This window comes from Mesocricetus auratus, unplaced genomic scaffold (assembly GCF_017639785.1).
Source record: "Mesocricetus auratus isolate SY011 unplaced genomic scaffold, BCM_Maur_2.0 Super-Scaffold_100004, whole genome shotgun sequence".
Taxonomy (NCBI): Eukaryota; Metazoa; Chordata; class Mammalia; order Rodentia; family Cricetidae; genus Mesocricetus; species Mesocricetus auratus.
In genome coordinates this window covers 53,533,301-53,560,391 of record NW_024429189.1, presented here as the reverse complement: position 1 = coordinate 53,560,391, position 27,091 = coordinate 53,533,301, and the positions used below count along the sequence as shown (strand labels likewise).

General features: G+C 53.1%; 1 protein-coding gene across 3 annotated transcripts; it reads right to left on the bottom strand.

Moving 5' to 3' along the window:
- Nucleotides 1-1,999: 1,999 nt before the first annotated feature.
- Tnks1bp1 (tankyrase 1 binding protein 1) lies at nt 2,000-26,773 on the bottom strand. Of its 3 annotated transcripts, none has more exons than XM_005065077.4 (12): nt 26,653-26,773; nt 23,802-23,901; nt 21,932-22,556; nt 20,534-20,603; nt 15,496-16,842; nt 11,290-13,382; nt 4,769-5,132; nt 4,367-4,517; nt 4,121-4,257; nt 3,129-3,286; nt 2,868-2,940; nt 2,000-2,438 (listed from the first exon to the last, which is right to left on the bottom strand). In XM_005065077.4, the coding sequence occupies exons 2-11, from the start codon at nt 23,884-23,886 to the stop codon at nt 2,880-2,882; spliced, it is 5,091 nt and encodes a 1,696-aa protein (XP_005065134.1). In that variant the 5' UTR covers nt 23,887-23,901; nt 26,653-26,773; the 3' UTR covers nt 2,000-2,438; nt 2,868-2,879. The 3 variants fall into 3 exon arrangements, with proteins under 3 accessions (XP_005065134.1, XP_021087759.1, XP_012976653.1); XM_021232100.2 differs by lacking the exon at nt 26,653-26,773 and adding an exon at nt 25,743-26,254; XM_013121199.3 differs by lacking the exon at nt 26,653-26,773 and adding an exon at nt 24,217-24,371.
- Nucleotides 26,774-27,091: the final 318 nt, after the last annotated feature.

Below are 27,091 nucleotides of genomic sequence, written 5' to 3'. Positions count from 1 at the left end.
TGTCACCGTACACAAAAGCATGTTTAGGAAAGAACACCAGGAGTGTGCTCAGGTGATCATCTGACACAGACATTAGTACAGACCAGTCAAGTCTGCTCATCTAGACAGCAGGGAATAAACTGGCCTGCGGCATTTCTGAAAGGGACCAATCCTTCCACTGCAAGCCAAGAATTGCAGGGCCTGGGGAGTAGAACCATGTTAAAGGAAGGGTTCGGAGCGCCATGGGGTGTCAGCACTCACGGCATAGTGCTACTTTATGGTTCTACTCACATCAGCACTGTACGCCCTCTTCGGGTTCAGCTCCAGTGGGCCTGAACCCAGTGCTGGGTTTCACGGCAGAAAGTTCAGGTGGTCCCCTTAAGTGCATCTTTGCAAAGCCATCTCAGTCAGTGTACAATGAACAAGCCTTGGGGACAAGGCTACCTTCATCATCTGAAGGCTATAAAGGATGTCCAAAAGTGTCTCAGGACCCAGAAAAGAACAGTCAAAGTGTGAGCTCAGTTAGGACCCCATGGCCCACTAGGACCATGCCCAGTGAGTGTAGTCATGGGTTCCTTGAGACCTCGCAACAAAAAGGTCATTGGTGTATAAAGCCAGTGTGCAACCTATAGGCATACAACCCCAAGACAGCCACAAAACCCAACCCTGAATGCAAGACCACCACCCAAGAAGTTGTAGAAAGCATGGCCTCTACTCCAGTGAGCCTGGAAGGCGGCACTTCAAGACCAAGATTAGTTTCTGGCTTTAAGGTTTTAGACATGCTGGGAATGTTTTATTCCTGCCTTCTTGTCTGTTTCTCCCTTTGGACTGGAAATGTCTAGCCCATGACTGTCCAGTAGTGTCCTGAGGAAACATATAAAATGTTTGGCTTTATGGGTTCACAGCTGGAGAGCAGTGTGCCTCAGGATAAACCACATCTTGAACTGTCATGACTATCTGATTAAGTGACATTGAGAAAAGACCTTGGGTGGCTGGAATGTCTGTCACCAGAATGTTGCAATCCTAATCTCCAAGTTGATGGTGTAAGGAACAAGGGGCCTTCTGGGAAATGACTGAGAGTAGAGGCATCATAAGTGAGATGAGTAGATTATAAAAGAGCCTTGGGGCTTGGTAACGTCCAGTGTGTCTGCACACAGCGGGAAGGTACCGTTTATATACCATGAATTAATTCCTCACCAGTAATGGAATCTGACAGCACCCTGATTTGATTTCCCAGCCTACAAATTCATCAGAATAAACTCATTTATAGGCCACTCAACCTATTGTATTTTGTTACAGCAGCTCAAAGTGACTAAGACTGACTCTCTCCTCTGGAAACCTGGCAGGATTCCAAGGCCCTAAGAATGGCCAGCCTACAAGAGTAAGGACTTTGAACTCCAAAGACTGAAACACAAGTTACTGCACTACCAACCCACACTGGACTGTACCGTAAGAAACACACATTTTTGTGTCAAGTGGGTGGTGGGTATTTGAATCAGCAATCAACCCACTATATCCTCCTGTAGAGACACAAATCCCAAAGAGTGGAAGGAAGGTGACATGTCTAATGTCCCAGTGAGTTCCTGGTAGTAGCCAGAGTATGATGGTTAATCCCATTGGATAGAGAAAAACTTAGATTAGCAGCACACACCTCTATGTATCTGGGGAGGCATTCCCAGAAAGGGGAAGGAGACTTATCTTGAAATGACCATGGTAGTACCCACCAGCCTGGGAACCAGGCAGAATAAAAACACGAGGGATGCCCAGCAGTACAAAAACAAAGGGGCTTCTCTCTGCTTCGTAGACACCATGTCTCTGCTCTGTTCTATCCTGCCCACCCCATGACGGAACGAAACCATAAGACAAAGTAAATCTTTCCTCCCTTGAGGTGCTTGCTCAGGTATTTTGTCGCAGAAATGACAAGCTAAACTAACACAGGGGAGAAGCAGCATTTTCCAAATGCGCCCCCAGAACGGGGAATACGAATCCCACCACACACCACAGTCCTGGACAACACCAATTCCCAAAAAACTTTATTCATTGTTTCAAGTGGTAAAATGTCATTGGTCTCTGTGGGGCACCAGGCGGGAAGGAGGGAGACCTGGGGTGGGGACTGCGGTGGGACCCACCCATTACAAAAATCAAAGACTTTTATAAAAAATGCTATAAATTGGTATCAAAAGAAAACCCAAGGGAAGCTGAAGAAGGAAGCAGAGAGGGTTAAAGGAGGAGAGTGAGAAAAGGACCAAAACCTCCCTCCGCTAGGCAAGGGGAGCCGGCCAGGCAGAGAGGTGGGAGAAGTTGGGACGGTGATACAAAGTGCATACATGTGCCTCCCAGACACTCCTCAGGAGCGGAGGGGAGGAGGCTGCAGTGTGAGCCATAGTGGGGCTCCAGCTAGCTCCTCACTTGGGGACCCCACAGGAATGGCACTGCCTGAGACTGCCAGACGCAAGGACCTACATTGGGAGAGAGGACAAAGGTCAGAGAAGAGACGAGACTTCTGCCCCGTGGCCATCCTGAGTCCCTCATGGGAGCCCAGTGCCGAGGAGGTCCCTACTAGGACCTCCAGCTAGGATTTCTAAACTGTGTGGGTGAGCTGGCCATACCAGGTGAAATGCAGCAGCTGGAGGACTGTCCTAGCACACAGGGATACAGGCTAGGACGGAAGTCCCTCAGCCTCCTCAATCCCAGGGTTTACTCCAGCCCCATGAGCAAACTTAGAGGAAGGAGCCAAGGGACCTAACCAGGTCTCAGTTTGGCTTCACCCGTTTCCTTCCAGCCTCACAGAAAGGAGCACTAAGGACGACAAGAGGGCACAGGACAGGGCCTTCCAAGTTCTCCACACCAGGCCCCACTCTCTCCCAAGCCCAGGAGCCCATCCTTACCTTGGCCCCTGATCAGATCTTTTTCTTCTTTAGCTTCAGGGCTTGTAGCCAGTTGGGCGACGATCCTTCTGACCTGGAAGGCAGAGTGCAAAGGTCACAAAAGCAAAGTTTAAAGGAACTGGCAGTTGCAGGCCTGGAACCCCTACTTAATATGAGGCAGCTCAACTTCTCTCGGCCTCAGTTTTCCATTTCTACAAAGTGGGTTTCCTCTTCTCAGGATAATACCTGAAGTTCAGGAGAACCTGGAACTCAGTGACTTACCCTGAGGATTTTTCTGGCTTGGGGGGTAATGTAAGGGGCTTCCCTAGCCCTGGAACCTTGCAGGACTTAGAACGCTGGACGGAGGACTCCTTCTGGCTTGATTTGCTCTCTGTCACCTCCCCTTCCTCAGCTGAGCGGTTCCGGGAGCGCAGCTTAGCCTGGGAGACACAGACGAGAGATGAACAGGCAGCAAGAGTCAGAGGTCAGGCCTTTACCAAGAGAGTGCAGCACCCAGAAACAGGCCTGAACCCCTCTGCCAACAGAAAGTCAAAGATCCGCCTTCCTCAGAGCTGATCTTCATACTTTGAGTATCAGAAAGATACTGGAGGAACAAAATCCCATAAACTAGGCTGAACAAAGAGTGACAACTTCCTGCACCTATGTTTTTCATTGTCTATCCTTTCTGCAGCAATGTCCTTCCCACCCCAGAGGCAACTCCTGAGCCAACCTCAGGTTAAGAGAAATGGCTTACAAGAAACCCTGCCCAAGCCACCTCCCATTCCCAGCTACAGTCAGGAAATAACTCCTTCTACCAAACAGCCCAGCCCATGGCGGAACTCCCCATTTATACTTATATATCTCCCTTTACCAGAGATTCTCACGGGTATGGACCATGCTCGCCCCCCGACCCCCAACTAATACAGTGGAGGCTCTGAGATGAAAGAACATCCTGTTTTTTCTTACAACAAACTTGGCACACTGAACAAAGCTGAAGAGAGAACAAACAGACCCTTCCAGAACCCTCCTTAGCACAATAAGAGAAGAGATGGATGGATGGATGGACGGACTGACGGACATATAGGTGGGTGGCTGGATAGGTGGATGGACGGACAGATGGACAGACAGAAAGAAATGCTGGCTGGGTGGGTGGATAGATGGATGGATGGACGAACGGATGGACAGACAGAGGGACTGACAGATAGAAAGCAATGCTGGATGCAAGGCTGGCAGGCCAGATGGCTGAGTGTGTATACTGAATGATCACATGGTACCTTCAAAGCTGATGGGCTCAGGCCAGGAAAGAGGTTGACTTTCAGCCCTTTGGTGCCCAAGGACATCCGTGTCCGGCGGCTCTGAGGCTCCTCCACTACTTCCTCATCGGAGGATGGCACCCGGGAAGTCCTCGGCTCTGTAAATGTCATAGGAAGGGTATCACAACCTCAGCAACGTGCCAAAACCCACCCTCACCCACAACCCAGACACTGACAGACTCCATCCAATTAATACACTGGTCATACCTGTTGAGTCTTGGAAGAGCCGAGCATCCGAGTCTGCTGTCTCTGACAGGCCCAGGGTACCCCCAGGCCTTATGGCTGGGGCCCGATGTCCCCGCTTACGCCCTAGGTTGGCACGACTCCGATACATGGCACTATCAAGGATCTCAGTGTCCTGCTCAAAAAAAACACCAACACCATTGCTATTGCTGAGCCCTGCCCTGCTTCACCCCACGGGAGCCCCTCAACACTGCCCCAGGAGCTAATGACTACTGCAGTTTCTCTTTGCCTTGAGGTACCCACAGCCTGTGTCTATCTCCCGTGACCGCTCAGAAGAGCACTGAGAATGTGGCTCTGACCCCGTCACCCACACACCCTGACTCCTCCAACTGCCCATCCGTCACCTCAAGTTCCCCCTCCACTAACCTCTATGAAGGAGAAGTCCTCACTGGGGCAGCTAGGCAGAGATCCTCTGGGAGGCCGCTGGGGGGGCAGGGCTGACCCCTGGTCACCTTGCCTAACCCCCGATGGAAGACTCCAGGTGCCATCCACCTCTTCTGCCTGGCTGGCTTCACCATCAGGCTGAGGCCTCGAGGAAGGCAAGGGGTCTCTGCTAGACTCCCCGGGCTCCCTGTGGCCTGCAGTGCTGCCTTCCTCCTCCAACAGAGCCCGGAGGCCTGAAGCTGTCGATTCCCTTGCAGTAGCTGCCTTTGAGCCGCTGGCTGCCATTATTCCTTCCAGAAGGCTCTGGGAGCCAGAGGGTGGGGAACGAGCCAAGCACCTGCTGGGGCTGCAAAGGGGACAGGCCAGAAACCAAAGTCATTCACCAACCAGTGAGACCTCATTTCTCGTCCCTGAAGCATACAACACACAAAGCAAGGGCTGAGGCTGCTTGGCAGGTCTCAAACCAGGCTTTCTCACATACTACAGGCTGGGCATCCTTTATCAAAATGCTTGGGGCCAGTTTCAAAGTTTAGACTTTTCCAAGCTCTGAAATATTTGCACATGCATAAAATGAGATCTCTTTGTGTGTCAATGCATGGGAGCATGTGTAGTGAGATGAATAACCTCAGACACCATTCCCGGTGCACACATGTGCACACCAGTGTGTGTGTGTGTGTGTTCAAGGACAACTTCTGAGAGTCAGTTCTCTTCTCCAAAAGATCAGACTTGGATAGTCAAGCATTGACAGTAAACCTGCCCAGCTCTCTTTTTCTATTGATAGACTCTTTCACTGGCTTAGAACTTTCATCAAGCAGGCGAGGACGGCAAGCCAGGAAGTCCCAGAAGCCTTTCTGTCTTTGCCTTCCCAGCACTGTGATTACAAGTGTGCACACTACCACATCAAGCTTTCCTATTGGGTCCCAGGGACCAAACTCAGATCTGTAAACACTTGACTGACAGAGCTGTCTCTCCAGCCCTGTAAGGAGCTATGTGGATAACAAAACCTAAACAACAACAACAAAAAAAAAATCCCTCTGTGTCTCATACTTACTGTACATATGTAGACTTAAGGTAATTTTATGGTAATTTTGGTTTACCTGTACTTTGTGACCTGCCACTTTCAGATTTTATGGAACTAGAGAGATGACTCAGTGGCTAAGAGGACTGAATGCTCTTCCAGAGAACCCAAGTTCAATTCCCAGAACCCACAGGACAGTTAATTCTAGTTCCAGGGAACCCTCTTCTGGCTTCTACAGACACTGCATGCACATGGCACCCAGCTATACACGCAAACAAACCACCCATCCACATAAAACAAAAAGATGTAAATCTGCTAGGCAGTCTTAGCAATGCCTTTGATCCCAGGAGGCAAAGGCAAGCAGATCTCTGTGAGTTCCAGGACAGCCAGGACTACACAGAGAAACCTTGTCTTGGGAAAAACAAACAAACAAATCCAAATAAATAAATAAACCCAAAGAAAATTTTTTTTAGAGTTTCACATTTTGGGTATTAGATCTTTGGGTTAGTACAGATGCCTGTACCTACCTACATCCTTGCATGAGTCTCTCACCTGTAAATACCCTGGGTTCCTCTATAGTCACTAGGGAGTGAAAATAATAAAGGCTGTCACCTGTCAGCATAGCACTTAGGACATCCCAGAAATCACACGTATTACTGCTGCCCTAAGTTACTGCGGTTCAAGGCCCATTCAGGAGCATGTGTCTGGATGGCCACACTTCCTGGAATAAGCCAAGTGCTCGCCTGTCTGCCTTCATCCTCCTCATCTCAAATCCACACCTGCACTCTATGCCCCGCCTCACGGATCCTGGGCTCTCTAGAACACACCTGGGCACAACACTGGCCATCTTGGAACAAGTAGCTCCTTCCCCTGACCTGGAAAGTTTCTCAACACCTATACGTTCATAGCTTCTGCAGAGCCCACATCATCCTTCGAAGCCGTCTTGCTCCCTTCCCAAACTTACACAGCACTTTGGCTCTAAGAGCTCCGGCTATGGGGCTCCAACCTACACCAGTTCTAACTATAGCTCCAATCACCTTCCACCCTGTGTGTCTGCCTCCACTGACCGTCTGGGAGCTCCTCAAGGGCAAAGCCAGGCTCCTTTTATCTTTGTGCCCCCAGCATCCCTGGCCCAGAGATGAGACCACACAAATGTTTGCTGAATGATAGGTAGGGTCACCTTGGACTACAGCACAGCAGTGTGACTTCTATTCAAGGCTCCCTCAGAACAAAGCACAAATATCAGGATGGCACCACCCACACCATGTCCAGCTGCCACACCCTAAAACATGCTCACTCATCACACACCTAGAGCAGACTGGGTGTGTGCTGGTACCCACCACACCTATACACAACACAAAGCCACACCATGACACACACAAGGGTAGTCAAGGCTAGGAGGCAATGCCTAGAAGCCAGACTACTGGGAAACTGGAGATACTGTAGAAGGGAAAGAACCAGGCAGGTGAGTCAGTCCTGAGCAGGAAGACGAGACAGGGACCGGGAGAGATGTGTCAGTCTGTCCTTCCATAAGCTGCTGACAGATAGAAATTAAAGCAGCATGGGAGGGAGAGAGGGAGGTAAGAGGAGGCAGAGGTTATACGGTACAGCAAGACAGAGGACTCAAGAGCCTGGATGGCAGCCAAAGCCAGCTCACCCTGGAGCCAGCTGAGAGTCAGGGAGGTGACAACGAGAAGACAGTAATGGTACCCACCCAGCCGGGACAAGAAGGCAGCTGAGGAGACGTGAACCAGCTGAGAAGGGGTAAAAGTTTACTCTCAGCCCACTGAACGCAGAAGGTAGTAAGGGGCTGCTGAGTGGGCTCTAGAGGTGCCACGGAACATGGCAGAGCCCTAGGAAACGCCTCTGCCTTCTATGTCTGAGAAGCTTCCATTCTGAGAATCCAAGGCATCCACAACCTAAGGGCTTTCTGGCAGAACAGGAGCCTGTTTCTTTATCTGCTAAATGGGAATCAAAAAAGTCCCAGGATTTCACTGGGCTTACTTACTGGCAGAAAACATGTGCCTACAATACGGTCGATACGTGATAAACACACATTGCAAAGATGGCCCTTGTCATTCTAATCAGAGGTTCCTGGCCTGAGACGACGCCTCACCAAAACCTTCCACACACATCACCCAATCTAAGCACCACCCAATCTGCCCAACGCCACCCTCTACCGCTGTTTCACATGAGAATTCTGGGGACACATCTGCCACAAGTCCTGGTGTTTAAGGCTTTAAGACCTAAAATGAGGGGGCACCAGTGCTGGAGCTGAGATGATGCATCTGAAGGGCAAAGTTGGCTTTGGTAACCAGAGAGAACCAGGGGAGGAACTCAGAGAGGACAATGAAGTTGGGACCCACAGGAACTCACAATCACACTCCCGCTCTGGGCCCCGGATATCTCCATCCCTGAAATGAGGTGCCTGGACTCAGTGATCTTTGTGCCTTCTTGGAGCTTACAAAGATTTCCAAATGGCTGGGATGATTTTGCATTGTGGACTCCAAAGGACAGGAGTAAGGGATGGCCAAGAGACTCAGAAGTACCACTGTCACCCTCTTGGGGGGGAGGGGCGCGGTAAGATAGCCCTAGATCCAGAAAAGCTCAGGCTCCCCTCAACCACCCACCTCCATGCTAGTTTGTCAGTTATTCCTGCCAGCAGTCTAACTAATGACCACCAAGGATGTGTTTGTTCAACATGAGGTCCGCAACACAAAGGGTCCTCCCTTTATGGACACTTCACATGCAAACTTGCAAAACAGATGCAAATGCAGGTGGCTGTATTTTTTTTATAAAGCAATTACCATGGGGAGGGGTGTATTAATCACTTTACATGTGTTAACCCTCTTCAGGAAAACTCCAAGAGAGTCTGAAGTAAATTTCGATTTGCATATGAGGATATGGGCCCTGTGAAAACACCAAAGACACTCAAGGAGAAAAGGCCATCACTGCAGGTTACTTTCCCGGGGTCACAGAGGTGGGTAGAGACAGAATCAGGACCAGCAGATGGGCCCCAAGCCAGATTACTCTGACCCATTCTTAAGGACTTCCTGATACAAAGGAAACCTCCAAATTTTTCCTGTAAGATAAGCATTCCACAGTGTATTAATTTCCCCATGTCAGACACTCACAGCACCAGCTTGCTGGGCGTTAGTCAGAGAACTCTGGACAACTTGGTTCAAGTCCTAGATATGCTATCAGACACACGCAGTCCCATGCATGGCCACTGAGCACACAGCTCCTTCCAAACACAGGACTGGCTTACTTCAGAACATGTGTCAGAAAATACAGCATCCACACAAGTCCTTCCAGCTGTGGAAGAAACATGTTTTCTCCTACACAGTGAGGCTCTGTTGCCTGCATTCTGGCTAACCTCTAAGCTCAGGTGACAACATCAGATGGATCATGGTAGCATGTCCAAAAAAGCGTGGGTGCTTTTGGGTGTGGAGACTCAAAGCAGCCTCCCATCAAGGCCATCCTCATGATGCCGCTGTCCCGTCAGGACAGCACCTTCCCTCCATCCTAAACAACAGAAGAGAATGCCCCTCACCCTCCTCAAGAACCAACCCCAGTGGGGCAGAGGGCAGAGCCCCCCACTCCTTAGTAATCTGTTTTGAATTCAGCGGCCATACCAGAAAGCAGTTGACAGAAGGATGTCAGAGGTGCATATTGCAGCCTTTGTGACCTTAAGCAAGTCATGCCATCTCAACCTAACAAAAGGACAGGCTGAAACTCCCTCTCTTGCTGCAAAGCGCAGTTGTGAAAATCAATGCGCAGGCAGCTCACACTCAGAGAGGCTGAGTCCCAGGAAGAGAAATGAGGACAGGCACACAGAACCCGCACTCCCTCGTGCCAGGACTGCTAGAGCCCTGGGCCTCCCAGGCTAACAGAAGCTCAGAGCCCAAACGCTAGTCCACAGGCTCACGGGGACCCACCCCCAACATTTAATTCTGCACATTCATACCCCATGTAGACTCCGCTGCAACCTCAATCATTCCCTGTCCCCTCCCCCTCCTCACCCAGTCACCTGCGGACACCCTTCCTCAGCTTCCCTTCTTAAACCTATGCTTTCTCCCTCCCCCACCAAATGTCTCTCTCAACCGCCCCCCCCAGCCTCCCTCGCCCCCTCCTGGTCCCTCCTGCTCTCCTCCCACGGCCATCTGCCCTTCCACTTAGAACAGCCCCCCACACACCTCCCTCTCCTTCCCTTCCCACATGCCTAGGAGGGAGCTCCCACTCGGGGACTGAAAAGGGTAAAGAGTTTTCTACACACTACAGAGAAGAAAACCAAATCTCAATGGGTGGAAATGTTAATGAAAGGCATGCAATGCCTCTCTCATGCCCTTCCCACAAGGTGGGAAACCACCTCGGTTAGTTTTAGAACACCCACAAGACAGACTGGTTGGTTCTTACCAGCCTGCACCCCATGAAAAGTTCTCTTTCCCAAGAAGCACCCCTTTAATCCCAGCACTCGGGAAGCAGAAGCAAGCTGATCTCTCTGATTTAGAGGCCAGCCTGGCCTACATAGCAAGTTTGAGGTCAGCCAAGGCTACATAGAGAGAGCCTGTCTCCAAAAACGGAAGGAAGGAAGGAAAGCAGGCAGGCAGGCAGGCTAGTTGGTTTGCTTTCATTAACTTGGGGTTGGGGGTCAAAGTCACAGGGCTGGGACTTGGTTCTCAACAACATCTTCAGATTCCTTAACCATGGCTTTTCTGGGCACTATGACAGAGCAGGTTACATCACCAGTCACCACCCACAGGTGGCCTTCTAGTACCTATGTAAGCATCCTGGGAGCTCATTTGGCATCAGAGCCTGAGGCTTACAGAACTCACCAGAAACTAGGCTAGGAAGATAGTTCATTTGGTAATGTGTTTCCCTTGCAAGCATGAACACTTGAGTACACTCCTCATATCCCGTGTTTAAAAAAAAAAAAAAAAAAGCTGTGGTATGTGCTTGTCATCCCAGCACTGGAGAAGCAGAGACAGGGTGATCTCCTGGGGCTCACTGGCCTGCCAGCCTAGCCTACTTGGCAAGTTTCAGAGCAGGCAGAGAAGAGAGAACTTGTCCCTAAAAACAGAGACAGGAAAGACAGCAGAGGTAGTCATCCTATAGGCAGATAAGCTTGTACATATGTGCTCACACACACAAGTGCATTTGTACATCCACACAAAGAACTCACCAGAAACCACCAAAGATGTGGCAGATTCTACTTCCCCTAGATAGCCATAACTCAGTCGTTGAAAAAGCCCAAAACATTAGTTGCAAAATGGCACCTCAAATTTTATATTCATCCCCCCAAAAAATGCATCTAAGTTTTGTGTTTCAAAGTTTAACATAAAAGGTAAAATGTGAAACTGAACATTCACAGCCTTAAAAGGACTCGGTTTCCCGAACAATACAGTGCACAGGGAAAGCTTGTTTTCCCTCCTCGAAGCGGTCCCTCTCACACATTCCCTCCCAGTCCCCAGATGGAGTACCTTACCTGGCTCCCAAGCCTGGGGCTTCTCCTGTATCCATTCCAGTGTCTTCAGGGTGGGTCTCAAAGGAAGGTGATGTACTGTCTTCACCCTGCGTCTCTGGCCCACTTGTTTCCCCAACCCCCAGCTCCCTGGCCTCCAAGGGGTCTTCAGTCTCCAGACCAGGGGACAAATTGCCACTGTTCTTAAGATCTGACTCGAGGCCAGGGCCCACTCTCCCCACCCCACACTCCCTAACTTCACTTGGGGCTCCACAGAGATTGAGGTTCCGGAGTCCCAAGTCCTGGGCCCAGTCCATCTGCCCAACTCCACAGCCCCGAGAACCTCCCGACTCTAGGTCACAGGACACCTCCAAATTCCTCAGACCTAGATTGTCACCCCAGTCTACCTGACCCACCCCAAGTTCCCTGGGCTGTCCAGGGCTGCAGCCCGCCCCTGGGGCCATGTTTCTCAATCCAAGGTCAGGTGTCCAATCTGCCTGTCCAACTCCTCGCTCTCTTGACTTGAGGAACTCTCCAGCCTCCACACCCGACCAGTCTGGCTGCCCCACACCACTCTCTCTGTCCTGGCTGTGCCCTGTTACCTTTCCCTGCCCTGGCAAATCTCTGCTTCTCACCTCAACATCAGAAGTCCAGTTCTTCTCCCCAACTCCCATCCCCCTGGGCTCTTCAGAACCTCCAGTTCCCAAATGACTGGCCAGATCCCCATTGTTCAAGGTCAGGCTGTTTGACCAGCCCATTTGTCCCACAACATTCTCTCTGGCCTCACTTGAGCACCCGGAACTCACGCAGCTAGACACTTCCAAGTTCCTGAGACCTAGCTGGTCAGTCCAGTCCACAGCCCTGGCCTTCGTCTCCCCAGGAGGCAGAAAGTGACCAGCCCCCATCTTCTCGGAAGGGCTGAGGCCAGCACCACTTACTCTGTCATTGCCGATGATGCCAAACTGATAGCTACTCTCAGGAGCCTCCATACGTAAGTCCCTGCTCCAACCCTGATGCCCTGGACTAAAGGCTGCCTCTGACTGGGCCGCAACACCGAGGCTGAATTCCCCAGCCCAGCCTCGCTGCCCTAACTCTTTGTCCTCCAAGTCAGCGTTGCTCGGGCTCAGACTTCCTGCCTGCATTCTCCCCTGCAGCCCTGTGAGCTCCTGGCTGGAATCACCATCTTGCCAGTTGCCCTGATCTTTCGGCCTGACAGTGCCATCTTGCAACTTAGGCGGACTAGGGCTCAGCAGGCCCCCAGATTCTCCTTCCTCCAGTTGGCCTGTGTCCCTGCTGGCCTCATGAAACCGGTCTTCACCACTTGGGGTCTTCTTCTCAAACTCCTCGTCCTGCTGCTGAGCTTCCTCAGGGCTGAAGCCAGAGCTCAGGGGGTGCGCCCCAAATCCTCTGTCCTGTGAGCTAAGGCCACCGCCACTGTAATCCTGTAACCAAGAACTCGTCCCGAACTGCTGGTCTTGCTGGGCTGTGGCCTGGCAGCCACGGATGTCAAGCAGAGAATCTCTCTTCTCAAACTCCCGGTCCTGCTTCTCAGCATCCTGGCTGCTATAGCCACTGGGGAGGTCCTTCACCCCTAATCCTTGGCCGTTCTCATCTGCATCTCTCTTCTCAAACTCCCAGTCTTGAAGGCTGGCGTCTCGGGCGCTGAAAGAACCCAAGGAGTCTCTCTTCCCGAACTCCTGGTCCTGGAGCTCTTTGTCACGGCTGGAGTAAGTGCCCTGGGAGTCCCTCTTCCCGAATTCCCATTCCTGTGGATCAGCCTGCGCGCCCTGGCTGCCAAGTTGCGGTGACTTGCCCACTGCCCATTCATGGACAGATTCTTCGTTCTCATCCTGGCTGCCACTGGCTCCTATCCCCTCTTGGCCAAGGCTGCATCTGCTGGCCCACTCCCTATTGCTTCCCTCCCCAGATCCTTGCCCACAGTTGCTACTCCAGTCTCTACTCCCAAGGCCTGGGTCTCCACCAGGGCTCCTGCCTCCTAGGCTGTAGTTCTGAGAAGCACCTTGACACCAGCTAGAAGGACCAAAACCGCCAGGACGTGAGTCTGCTGCAACCCCAAATTCACTCTGCAGGTCTTTCTGGGCCCAGCCAAGGAGTCCCTGGGGAAGGAGGGAGGGGGAGAAAGAATGCTTAGAGTTAATTGAGGTGGAAGTCAATCCAAACTGAGAATGATGCCTACCTAGTGAGTGCCTCAGAGCCCCACTCTGGCAGAAGAATGCTGTCTAGACTTCAGCTGTGTGACCTTGGGCAAATCACTTAACTACTCTGGGCCTAAAGATCCTCAACCTTAAACAGATAATTTCTACTACATGTGACTTCGTGAGAGGATCAATCAAGAGCATTTAAACAGCCTGGCCACATGAACACTGAGTTGGACAGTCCTGTGATCATGTTTACAGCCCTTGGGCAAGACCTGGCTAGCTGCCAGGAGAAAGCCTGCCTGAAGGAGAGGCCCAAATAGGAGACTGGGAGGAGGGGGCAACTGTCAACAAAGGGCAACTGCTGTGCCACTTAGACCCCCAGAGTCCTTCTAGTCCCCAGGCCCTGCTTCCCGTCTGCACAGCCTTCCCCACTGAAGACTCTGCCCAGAGAACTCAGGGCACGAGGCTCCCTGCACCCCCACCCAACTTTCCCTGACTCACCCCAGAGGGCGGGCGGGCTCGGGGCTCAGGGCTTCGGAGCCTGCCAGCCTCGTCCCGCAGTGCCGCGTTGGCCAGTAGCCGTTCCAGGACAGACATACTGGCTTCCCTCTCCCCAGGCCAAGCCATGCCCCCCACCTCCCTGCTGACCACCCCGGGGCTGCTGGGTGAGCCAGGTACCAGGACAGGGCTGGGCTGCTCCCTAGCCAGGACCTGTCCGACCGCTCTGGCTCCCGCCTGTCCTGGCCCAGCTCCCCGGCTCAGCTCCGGGAGCAGCTGCAGTTCTGGCAGCCCCGCCCAGAAGCCAATTGAGTCACTCACATCCTGGGACAGACACACCTACTGCAGGAGTCAGTGTAGTGTTAACCCCTTCCTCCTCCTCCAAATTCCACAGGGCCTGGGGGTGGGGGGGCTCCTCCTTGCCTCCAGATCCACCCCACCCGGTCCAATCCAGGATTGAAAAACGTGTCTCAAAAGCCACCTGGATTCTGGCTCTCAAATGCAGAGGCAGTCTGGTATGAGAAAAGGCAGAGCTGACGACTGGGCTGGTCCTGGCTTAGGCCCAGCTACCAACTTGCTGGGTAACTCTGCACAGGACACCACTTCCTCTGCGCTTTGGCTGCTGGTCTACAAAACAGATCTTGAACTCAACTCAATGGTGATTCCAGTTGTAAAAGCCAACACTTACAAACTCTTTATAATGAGCCCAACACTATCCTCGGTACTTACATGTCTTAACTCATTTAATCCTCTCATTCTCTGAGACACAACCTATTACAGCCATCACCACTTTACATACAGGGAAACTGAGGCAGAGAGTAGAAGGATATCTGATTCAAGGTTACACCTGGGCAAAGAATTAGTAGCGCCAGCTGAGCACCGGTAACATACCTATGCTATCAGATGAACCCAGGCCCTCAAAGCCTGCCCAACTTTCCCTTGCATAATATTCCCAGGGATAACAGGTCGACTACTCAGCGTAGGCTACACATTGCCTGAAACAGTGTCTCCATTTCATTAGAGGGAAATGCTGACAGCACAAGCATCTAGCACGCAAGCTCAGATCCCAAGAGTCAGACACAGGGCCAGTGTCTATAATCCCTGCGATGGGGAAGCAAAGGCAGGAGGATCTCCACAGCTCACTAGCCAGCCAGCCGGCCTAGGTAAATGGGTGAACTCTAAGGTACAGTGAGACACATCTTAAAAAGATAAGGTGGACAGGATGCCTGAGGTTGACCTGGCTATGCACGCACACGCACACACGCAAAGACACACACACACACACACACACACACACACACACACACACACACACACACACACCCCTCTAAGAAAGGCCAAAGCTTACAATTAAGGTTCACTCCTAAGACTGCTCAGCTAGTGCATGCTGGGGTCAGGACTAGAACTCAAACAGCCAAACTGTAAGCACTACCCTCGGCAGCTCTGACAGCAACTGCAGAAATAGGAGGTGTGGGTTCACAGCCCCCGTGTACTCCAGGGTCTCCATGTTTAAAGAACGAGGGCGACCCGACCCCTGCGCCTGATGCCTCATCCCTCCCTGTGCCCACCTTACCTCGGAGCAGGTGCTGGGTGGCTGTGTGTCCTTTAGCTCAGATCCTGCTGCCCGCCTTGCACTGCCTGCGTTGGGTGGTGGTGATGCCAAGAGATCATCCAGCCAGCGAGAACTGCCTTCAGGGCCTGGAGGCTCTGGGGACACCCTACATGGGTCCTGAGCCTCTGTCCTGGGTTGGGTGGTCTCTGCCCAGCCTAGGGTCACCACCTCCTCCTCAGAAGGCAATGCGTGGCCAGGGCCAGGTACATCAACAAAGAGGACGCAGGGTTGGTCAGGGGGCGTTGGCTGCTGCTGTCCCAGTACTGGCTCTAGCACAGGCAGGGCTGCTTCCCTGGTGGCCAGAGTGATAGGAGACTCTTGCCCCGCCAGTGGCTCCTGGTCCTCACAGCTCTCCTCTGCCTGCCGTAAGGGTGTTCCAGATGGGCCCCCAACTGTGGAGGGAAGAACAGCCGGGGACTGAGGCTGACTTTCTACATCATCTCTCTGGGCTAGGGAGACACCTGGATCATTTCCCCGAGCCCCAGAAACGGGCCTTCCTGGGCTCTCTGGAGCCGGTGGGTCTCCAGGTCCCTGCTGGGACACCCCTTCTTCCCTGCCAGACGCAGCCCAATGGGCAGCCTCAGCAGCCTCTGCAGCTTCACTGGCTTCTGTAATGGGGGATGGGGGTGGGGAATCCAGCCGCCACACACCCAGACCTGAGGGCCTTGTGGGGAAGGTCCACTCAAATGACTGAGACAAGCTCCAGTTAGACTCTGTCCCACTTCCAAAAGGACGATCTAAGGCTGACTGCCCGCCCTGGTCTTGGGGCAGAGCAGCCAGTGAGCCTCCCAGCTTCTCTTGGTCCTGGCTGGGTGGTCGAAGCACCCCTTCTGAGAATCGGCGCTGAGCCAGGCTGCTGGGACGGGGTTCTGTGCAACTCCTGGCTACTACCTCCTCCCCACAGGGGAGCGTTCGTGTGGGGTCTGGCAGCTCAGCCCCCTCAAGCAGGGGTTGGGGCAAGACAGCTGGGGGCTGCTCTGGGCTGTGGTGTCCTGAGACTGTCTCCACAGGAGAGCTACTGGGTCTGAGGGTTTCTGGGGCTGCCTCGGCAGGTAGCTCTGAGCTAGGGGAATGACAGGGGTGCTCATCGGGCAAAGATGCAGGAGTCACAGGGAGGCAAACTGAAGCCTCGGATGCTGCAGGACTCTGGGTTTCTGAAACTTGAGAATGGTGGGGAGAACTCTGGTGGCTTGAAAGCCGGGGAGACTCGGAGGCTGGGACGGAGACGTTAGCAGGGAGGACTGTGCTGGTACAGCCTCCATGCTCTGAAACGGGGTCTGGACTTGGGGTGATCCAGGTCTTGGAAACCTGCAAGAGAAAGGTGGAGAGTTGTCACTCACTTCTCAGCTGGGTCCAAGCTCAGACAGACCTCAGGCCGGCTGGGAAAGTCCCAGGAGGTGAATTTAAGTAGAGCTCCTCCCCCAGGTCATCTCCCCAGAAAAGGTGCCCAGCTCTATTCACTTAACTACATCATTCTTAACTACTTCAGTGGTTCAAACCCAACCCAAGACTCACCTAAGGATCTCCTCGAAGAGGCTACATACAGTTTTGGGGCAAACAATACACGCTTTATAAATGGAAGAAGAAATGGGGAAATCTGACCATCTAGATATGCATGAAAGGGAAAGGGCTTGTCTCAGAGGACTACAAGTCCAGTTCAGGCCCAGAGCATCTCCCGGGAGCATCATCAAGTAGAGGAATAAAGTTCCATCCTCTGTTCTGGGTACCCACGGACCTCAGCACTGCCCAAGGAAGCGCGGAGGCTGTGGGTTCAAGCAGAGAATGATGGACGTTATCAAAGACACATGGCTTCTAGGAATCCCAGCACTGCCTCCTGTAAGCTGAAGGTCCCCTTCCTACAGGGTCTCGTGGGGCCTCGGGCTCCCGCCTGTACTCTTGGGCTGATACCCATGTCCACCTCAGAATTAGATGAGGATTAAAAGAGATCTGTGCACATGGGCTCTGGGTATTTGAAAAAAATAAAGGAAAAAGCCAGCTGTGGTTCCTGAGAGCAGAGAGAGGAGATGACACCAGGGACAGGAAGGGGGCAGAGGTGGCACCAAGCCCGTGGTTCTCCAGCACTGTGCCACTCGGCCTGTCCCCAAAAATTAAGTGAATACAGATATACTAACACTTGCCCTGGTTTCTGTGCCCCAAAGTCACTGCTGCTGGATCTGTGTGATAGACTTCCCCTTCTCTGAAACAATCTAATTCCCAAACTGGCGCCTTTAAACTGTACCATTAATGCCCCCGCCTTTGTCAGTCACCTGAAAGCCACTTGGAAATAACAGCCCCTGGGTTATGGAAAGCCTCCTGGCACCACTTTCACAGTTCACCGAGGTTTCAGGAGCGTCGACTCTTCCAGCATCCTGATTCCCTACGCTTTGATGCTGTGCCCTGCATTTTTCTGAGGCCATGCATTTAGCCCTAGTCCCTCCCAATAACTGTATCACCACTGCCTCCCGTCCCAACTTTAAGTCTGCTACCAGCCCATTCCATTTCCTATTTTTCCTTGTCGCCCTTTCCATGTTCCCAACTCTCATTCTTCAACCCCTTTGGGAAGCAAGGGTCAGTAACCCTATTTCCTTCTCGAAGCTCCATCCCTCCCCCTCGCCATCAACAGTTGCCTCTTACACAGCACAACCCTCAACACCCTCACTCTCCGCATCACACTGCTTCCAAACAGCTCTCTGCCAACCCTAGCACCCAGGCAGCTAGCTGTGGCTGGAGAAAAACACAGCAACGACAGCTGGTCAGACTCATCACTGACCTCCAACTGCTTCCAGAGTACCCACCAGCCCTACTGTACTTCCTTTCCATTCGCCCCACACACAACATACTTAAAGTCTCTCCTCAAACCTCCAACACCTCCCATCGGCTCTCGGCTGACGGCTCTGTTTCCTGTTCCCTCAGCACAGAAAAGAACACCCACATTCTGTACTCCTTCCCATCCACCACCAGGAGCAGGGAAGCCTAAGGACTTGCTTCCCCTTCCAAGACCAGGCAGTGTCCTTGCTCCGGGCTAAGGCCAACCCCTCTTCTCTCTGCCGCCATCACTGACTTTTCCCTCCCCACTCAAGCACTCCCACAGCTTAACAGAAAACAAGAGGGAGAGAGACCACTCCTGACCCCACCTTTCTCTAGCTGCCTCTGTTTTCTGGAAGGCGAGGCTCACCTTCACTAACACAGCTCCTCTTGCCCCACCTCTCCCAGATCCTCTCCACAGGCTTTCGCCTTCACACCTTGCACCTAACTGCTTGCCAAGGTCACTGAGGACCTCCCTTGTAGCTAAATCTAACTGATGCTAACAGAGGCAGCCCAGGAGACAAACTGGCAATCTGCTGGCACAGCCCCGAAGTCCTAGAGGCTTCTTTGCTTGGCCAAGCTCTAGAGTTGTTCTCCCTGTCTCCACTGCTGTACTTCCTTCCAGTACACCACCTACTTCCTGGGTGACCGAAGCCAGTCTCCAATCACCCAACTGACATTTCCATTTGGATGTCTAAAGAGCATCATGAACTCAACAAACTCCAAGGCGAACTCCTCATATGCCTCCCAGCTATGCTTTGCCTTTAAAAGCCCCCATCTTATTAAGTGGTAACCTCATCCTTCCAGTTGCTAGGGCACTTGCCTTGGGGTATTCCTCATCAAAAGAGACTCTGATCGTCCCCCTCTGTCACCTATACGTTTCAGTCCAGATCCGATCACTTCTCACCAGCTCCAACAGCTGCCTCTAGGGTCCAAGGCGTTACCATCTGTCCCCAGATCCAGGGACTGATCGTCTCACTGATCCCTGCAGCTGCTATTCGAAACTTCCCTGCAGGCCCTCCACCCCCCACCCTCCTGTTTTGTTTTGTTTGTTTGTTTGTTTGTTTTTGAGACAGGGTTTCTCTGTAGCTTTAAAGCCTGTCCTAGAACTCGCTTTGTAGACCAGGCTGGTCTTGAAACTCACAGGGATCCACCTGCCTCTGCCACCCAAGTACCAGGATTAAAGGTGTGTGCCACCACCACCTGGTCCCTGCAGCCCCTTCTTAACCTAGGAAGCAAGATGCCTCCTTATAAGTAAGTCCTCAGAAGAAACTTTCTCTAGCTCCAAACTGCTCAGTGGTATCTTGTCTTTGCTCAAGCCAAAGTCCTAGGCGGCCTCCAAACCCTGCCGTCTACTGCTATTGCCTCCCGATCCTCACTATTACCCTGTTCTCTCCCTGCGCCCCAGACCTCTTGGCTTCTTCGCTTCTGCATATGCTGAGTCCTCTGCCAAGCAAGAATGCTGTTCCTCATACATCACACCACTCACTACCTGAGCTGTGTAGTGAGGACTTCCCACTTCCCTCCCCCGCACGTGACCTTCCCAGTTCTCCCAGCATGTGTGCAACACCTTGTGTTTCTGCCAGTTTCAAGGCTGTCTATCTTAGTGTCTGATCGGCTCCCTTTGGAAGGTGAGGTCCTAACAGCAGAAACAACGCATATTTTGTTCTCTGATGTCCCAACGCATAGCATACAATTACACAGAGTAAGGTCTCTATTCCGGGGCATGTGGGACAGCCTCTAGCTGACAATGGCTGTCTATTCAAGGGCCATTTATGACATGGTTTGCTCAGGAAATTAGGCTTCATCGGGGAGAAGAAGGAATGAACAGGAAGCCCAGACTTTCCTCTTTCTGAACCCAGAAGTAACAACATAGCCAGGGAGGATTCTAGAGTCAGATACTTTAGGTCCTGCCTCAGGTCAAGGGAGTTACTAAGACTGAGTCCTGGAATCTCAAAAGGAGCTTAAAGGCCTACTAGCTAGTTACCAAAAGAACTAACTTGGCTAATATTCCTAGGACATGCCCAGCACACAGGAGGGACTTAGTCAGTGCTATGGTTCCTACTCAGCCACCAGGAACACTGGTCTGGGCCTCAGTTTCCCCATCTAAACTCTGACAGCACAAGAGGTGATCTCAGATGACCCCCCAGCTCTACTTTACCACAGCTGTGTTCACAACATGACGATAACTCACATCAGGAGGTGGCTCCGAGCTGGCCAGCTTAGCCAGGTCCCCGTTCATTGCCAGGTTAGAAGTGAGGCTCCTGGGAGGGAGAGAGACAGAGGGAATGATAAAGAACGTTGAAGTCTGACACAAACAGAAAGGGGGGAAGGTATCACCCCCAAGCAATTTTAACAGCACTTAAAGGTTAAACACCCCAGGGTTTATTCCTGAGGCTGGCCTAGAACCACTTGGGATAAGGAAGCTAGGTGGTACCCAGAGGGCAAATACCCAGGACAGAACTCCCACTCCCTTCCTGCGCACACAGGTTTAAGTCCCCCCCCCACCCTCCTTTTTAGGAACAGTATCATGTGTGTCCAGATCACTCAGGGGTCCCCAAGAAGACATCACCCTCCCCTAGTCCCTAAGGGGCTAAATCCTTCTCTGACCAGAACATAGCTAGTCCTGGCAGCCCTACTGATATTTCTTAAGCAAGGGGAGAGGGGGTGGTGGTGATTTTCCAAGACTGAGCCCTTCATGGAGGGAGGGATGAATCCAGTCTGGGAAGCAGCATGGCCTCCCAGTCCTGGATACGCAAAGGTTAATTTCCCAGCCCAACCACCAGGTGTTTTCAGGTAAGAGAAGGGAAAGCTGGCGGGTAGGGCAGGGTAGGGTAGGGCAGGGCAGGGCACGGCAGGGCAGGGCAGGGCAGGGCAGGGCCTTCAGCTACTGCCTCAGCCCAGACCACAACAGGCCTAGCCTCTACAGTCAGGAGACAGAAGGCAACCACTGGGCCTAACTGTGTATGCTTCAAGCTGGTGCTCTCTTGCCCTGAAGCCTTGGGTGACCAGATTCCTCACCTCCCTCCCATGCCTTGTGTCCACTAACCCAAGAAGCACCTCCCAGCCAGACTTCCCCAGGCCGGGCTATGGGTAAGAAATACATGATGGGGAAAGGCCTTCCAATTGAAGAAATTCCTATGCAGAAATTAGCTGAAGCTGCATTAAGACCTGTTGCTGTCTCATTTCTCCCAGAGCCAGTTTAAGATCACAGGTTGTTTAGAATCTCACACATCTGAATTCAAACTGTAGGAAGTCACTCTGGAGCCTTGGTTTTCCCGTCTCTAAAATGGACCCAACAGTCCCTTCTTCCAAAGAACATGGGTATGTACTCACTGACTACAAACTGGTCTAGTGAACCCAATGACTCTCTGGCACAACGTGCATCAACTCTTTAGGGGGATGTGGCTCAGGGATAAAAAGCACACACACACACACAGAGAGAGAGAGAGAGCAATAACACCACCATTTGCTACAGGGACGCTCTGGGACACAGACCGGGTTGACCTGTGTTCACATAATCAAGCTAACAGTGAAGGCGGCAGCCCAAACTGGAGCCCACTTGCTCCCTACCCCCTTCAACACTTCTTACCTCTCCACGGGAGTCTTGCTGTGTTCTTCCTGGCATTCTGCTGGAGACTCTGCTGTCCCTTCCAGGGACGGCCCTTTGGCAGGGGCCTTATCATCCTCTCTGAGTCCAGGGGTACCGTAGGTCCTGGGGCCATATCGAGAGCTTCCATCGTGGTTAAAAGTGAGGCGGGAGCCCCAGAGGCGCTCAGGGCTAGCAGGGCTCTCCTTCCGAGGCTGTTCCATCTTGGCCAAGATCTCTTCTACTGTACTGCTTGCAAAGCGCTCGGGGGAAGGACGGAATGGGGCAGGGGCCTTGCGCACACCTCCAAGGGCAGCACACCGAGCTGGGGGTGTTAAAGGGGGCAAGTCTTCTTTCCCAGTGTCCTCTTTCCCAGACTCTTGAGTAACTTCTCCAGCAGGTACCTCAGCTGTAGGCCTTGGTGCAAACGGGAGGGGACGCTTGCTGACACCATAGGGCTGGGGTCCTGCCAGCATGTTCATCTTCCGGGCAGAAGGCAGCTCAGCCAGGGGACCCCGAGGAGGCCGAGGCCCAACAGGAACCAGGAGGCTGGGCTTGGCAGGCAGAGCTGGCTTGCTGGGTAAGGCCCGGGGCTTGGGCTTAACAGGGGGCTTGGCCCGAGGGTCACCTATCAAAAGAAGAATCACTCTTATATTTTGGTGGCGCACGCCTTTAATCCCAGCATTCGGGAGGCAGAGGCAGGCGGATCTCTATGAGTTCGAGACCAGCCTGGACTACCAAGCGAGTTCCAGGACAGCCTCCAAAGCCACAGAGAAACCCTGTCTCGAAAAACCAAAAAAAAAAAAAAAAAAGAAGCAAATTTTGTGACTCCTGTTGCACCAAATCTCCCACCCTGGATCCAACATCACAGGGTGTTCCCATCCTTCTAGGTTCTAGCACACCCTGCTTGTTCCATGAAGCCTTCCTTCTCCAAACTTACTCAATGTTTACCAGTTCCCCTCCTTAAAAGCTATTTATGGGCCGGGCGTTGGTAGTGCACACCTTAATCCCAGCACTCAGGAGGCAGAGGCAGGCGGATCTCTGTGAGTTCAAGGCCAGCCTGGTTTGGAGCGAGTGCCAGGACAGGCTCCAAAGCTACACAGAGAAACCCTGTCTCAAAAAAACCAAAACCAAACAAACAAACAGCTATTTATGGGAGCTATGACACCGTCTTTCTCTAACACCCTGTTTTGTACCTAGCACAGGTTCCCATGAAATTAATGAGCATTTGCCTGACCCTAGTAGGCTGTCAGCCTGGGTACCCAATTTAGCCCTGTTTCTTTATAGGGTCCTATGTACCGTATTTCCATAGTGAACTGTTGATCCTAGCTGAGCTCCCCATGTCTCCCTGCACACTCCTAAGCCACCTCCTCAAGGCCATCTGGTTCATGATCAGGAATGCAAACTTACTATTGACCTATGTCAAACAGAAGTAAATCTACCATGGGAAGAAATGGGGGGGGGGGGGGAGGACAGAAATGTACTTTCTATATAAGGCATTCTAATGCCAAATAAAAGACCTTGGGAATTACTCATGGCCACAACCCTTCTATAATAGAATCCTGTATCTCCCACTCATTCAGCTAAGCATTAAAAAAAAAAAAAAGTCTAGACAAGGAGAAAGAAATGTACTCCACCTCTCCTGCACCTCAGTGTCACCTTCTCAAAGAATTACGGGACAGTCTCAAGGGTTCTGCTTCCACCCCAGCTGGAGATCTATCTCTCCAGGTCCAGCACTAATCTCACACTTGCTGCCTCTCACCTCCACACAGCTGTCACTCAGCTACCTGGCAGGACAGAACAGGGGTGCAGCCTCTACCCTCTCCACCCTCCCCGTCAGCGGCCGCACCCTGCACCCATCACCCATGGGTACCTGGCTCCGAGCCAACAGGCGCCAGCTCCTCCCCCATCTCCGGGGGCAGTGGGGAAGCCATGGCGGTGCTTCCCCCGACTTTCATCACATGCGGCAGGCCCTGTGGGAGAAAGGCGAAGCAGTGTAAGTTGGGGTGGTTGACGACCCAGGAAAGGGGGAGGCGGAGAAGGAAAGGAGCCGGGCGAGGCAGCAGGCTTAGCCAAGGAAGTCTATTTCTAACCCAGGCTGTGTGGGACAGGAAGAGAGAACTCCAGGAGGAGGTCGGGGAGGTCCCCACAGGCGGGGTGGGGAAGGTCCCCACAGCCACGTCCTTGCCACAGCTCTCCAACTCTTGGCTCGGAACCTCAAAGATCTGGAGCGTGAGAGCCGCCTCACTCACACACCCGCAAGCACCCTCCTGTGACACCCTACTTACAGTTCCCAAGACACCCGTCTAGGACAGGCAGCCCCACTAGAGGTATCCACTCCAGGCGGGGCAAGAGGGCCGGAAAGTCTCAAGTCTCGGGAATCACCTCATGGGAGACGGGAAAAAACCCGCTCCTCCCCGACCTGGGGCTCCGCCCCACTGCCGGCCCCCCTCTTCCCAGTCTCCTCCCTCCCTCCGTGGGCTGGGAGTGGCTCTCCACACTCCCCTTTCACATCCCTGCCCCCTCCTCCTCCTCTCAGAGCTGTCTCATCCAAACACGGGGGGGGGGGGGGAATAAAAAGTAAACATCTGGAATACATTTTTTTTCCTTTAATTTCTCAATCGTTTTGGCTTCAGCTTGGAATTTGATGAGGTAAAGCCAGGGCCTAGTCCTGTTACCATAGCAATGGCCTCCCACTGGATTTCCAGGGCCTAGCCAAAGGGAAGGAGGAGCCGGCCCAAGATGGGCAGGGAGAGGATGGGCTGGACTTGGGGAGGGGGGGGCTTGACTTGGAGGAAAACTCCCCCAGGGTTCAGACTTCCAGGACCGTCAGGGCGGGACCTGCATAGCCTGTGAAATGGGAATATGTGTGGATCACTAGCCTGGAGACGGCCTGAAGGAGTTTTGAGGGACCAGAAGAAATTAAACCAGATGACAGCCACATAGTAGTAGCCTGTCACAGGAGTTTCTGAATCTGGTATTGTAAGACTTAACAGCTAAGTGGGTCTACCACTTTAAAACTGTGCGACTTTTCCCTATCTGAAAAAATGGGGTGTTAAGACTTGAGTTTCAGGCCAAACAATGCATGCAAAATACCAAGCATGGAAGTGATAAATAACAGTTGGCCACTATTAATGTGAGTACATTCAGAGTCACTAATGAGCTAACTAACATCCTTGGTAACCACCTATGCCTCTCCCCCTACCCTAGCCTGCATTCCTAGACCATTCCTTCATGTCCCCAAGTCGTCCTTCTTCAGGCACTCCACCTCCTCAGTTCCCATCCTGGCTGCTATGCACCCTCCCACCCACAAGGCCCCCTCGGGCTCTGCAGCCTGGTGAATAGCAAGCACTGCCCCTCAGGTCCCCTCAGGTTCAAAAGCAAGAGAGAAGCTGCCTAAAACATGGAATGCACACAGCCCTGGAGGGGCAACCCAACCCTCTCCAAGCTTCACTGTGTTGCAACCTCAAAGTCCCCCTCCCACTCCAACTGGTCTGAGAACATAGCTCCCAATTCTAAAAACGACCTGTGGTGCCCAGTCTTTGCAAAAGACTTTCCCATCCCCTTGACCCTGTCCCAGCTTATTTCAAAGCGGGTATGGAGAGAAACTCTGACAGTGTCAGTCTCTGATCAGCAAGTTACCACGAGCTGTGTCCCTGGAGCGTGGGAGAATAACGTTGGGGGGGGTGACGGGAAAAATAAAATTAAAAATACACAAGATTGCTTCCTTCTCCCTGGACATTATTACAAGGGAAATGGTGTGGGTGGGTTAGAAATGGAGAAAAACTCGTCCAGAACAGAGAAACCTTCTCACCTGTGGGCTTGATGGACACTCTGCGGTTATAAGGGGATGCAGAGATGAAGACAGGCTCCGAGTCCCCAACAGAGGAGGTGGCTACAGTAGAGAGGCCAGAGGCCCCAGCCAGGAGCCCCAGGAAACCAAGGCCATGGCCTCAAGCTGCAGAATCGCAGTGCCTCAAGAACTCCGCACCCTTAATGGTCTACGGGAGCCAGACAGCCTAGGGAGTAAAGGCTGCCCCCAAAGGATGGGAAGGAGCTAGGTAGCCTCAGTCCTGGGCAGGCACCGTAAGGGCAGGCAGGGTCGTCCCTAAAGGTCTCCCGCTGGATGTGCGAATAGTGCGACCAGGAGGGTTAAGTGTTGGAAGAGGGAGGGACAGCAGGAAGACGGAACAGCCCAGGGCAAGGGGCTGTTTGGAGGGCCTCCGTGGGGAGCTTACGGACATCGAGCGGCCAGGCGAAGAGGAGGGGCAGACGAGGGAGGAGGAGGGGGCGGCAGCCGCCGAGGACAGCGCGAGATGCCAAGCAGCCCGCGAAGGAACAGACCGACCGAGGACTGGCGAGGAGGACTGTGCGGGCGGCCTGGGGTGGCTGGGGGCGTGCCATGGGAGTCGGGGAAGGGGGCCGGTGAGGGCAGGAGGGGGGGTCCCTCGAGGAGCTCCGCCCGCCCCCGGCCCGGCCCCGCCCCACCCTCGCCTCTCCCCGCTTTCTTCTGGCTCCCGGCACGAGTGCTCTCCACCCCCGCACACACGCGCCAGCACCGCAGCGCCCCCGCGTCCCCAGGCCCTCGCAAACTTTCCTGGTGCCCCCCCCCATCGCCGCCGCCCCAATCTGAGGTCGGCACTGCTAGGCGCCCGGTTCTTTCCGTGCCCTTCCCCGCCCCCATCCCCGGACCCCGCCCCCTCCGGCCGCCGCCGCACACTCACGCGCTCCCCCCGGGACGGGCTCCGCTCAGCTAGGCACCCCGACGCCAGTGACCGCTACAGCTACTGCCGCTGCTGCCACCGTCACCGCGGGACCGAGCCAGTGCAAGCCCCGGAGCCCCTCCCCTAGCCCCGCCCAGGTACACGCCTCCATGTCGCTCATGAATATTCACACAGGAATCCGTGAGAGGGAAGACGAAGCTGAAGTAGAGCCCGGCCCACCGTATGCAAACAAGCACAGCTCGCATATAATTATTCATGACCTTGTAAATGAGGGGCGGGTCCTGATTCAGACTTAGGCGAAACTGACGCAATTTTACCCCAGCGCCACCGAGATGACTGCCTAGAGAGGAAACCGCTCTGGACTGCTTTCCCTAAGCCTACACTGATTACAACACCATAGAGCGCGGGCAGCACGAAGGGAACCGTTGGCGGACTGAAC

What these genes read in the sequence shown, in the direction of transcription:
- Tnks1bp1 (XM_005065077.4), bottom strand. Translation starts at nt 23,886, where the DNA reads ATGAAAGTCGGGGGAAGCACCGCCATGGCTTCCCCACTGCCCCCGGAG. An exon ending in AGCAAGACTCCCGTGGAGAG is followed by an intron (nt 20,604 to 21,931) that starts GTAAGAAGTGTT and finishes TCTCCCTCCCAG; the next exon opens with GAGCCTCACTTCTAACCTGG. An exon ending in AAGCCAGAAAAATCCTCAGG is followed by an intron (nt 2,941 to 3,128) that starts GTAAGTCACTGA and finishes TCTGCCTTCCAG; the next exon opens with GTCAGAAGGATCGTCGCCCA.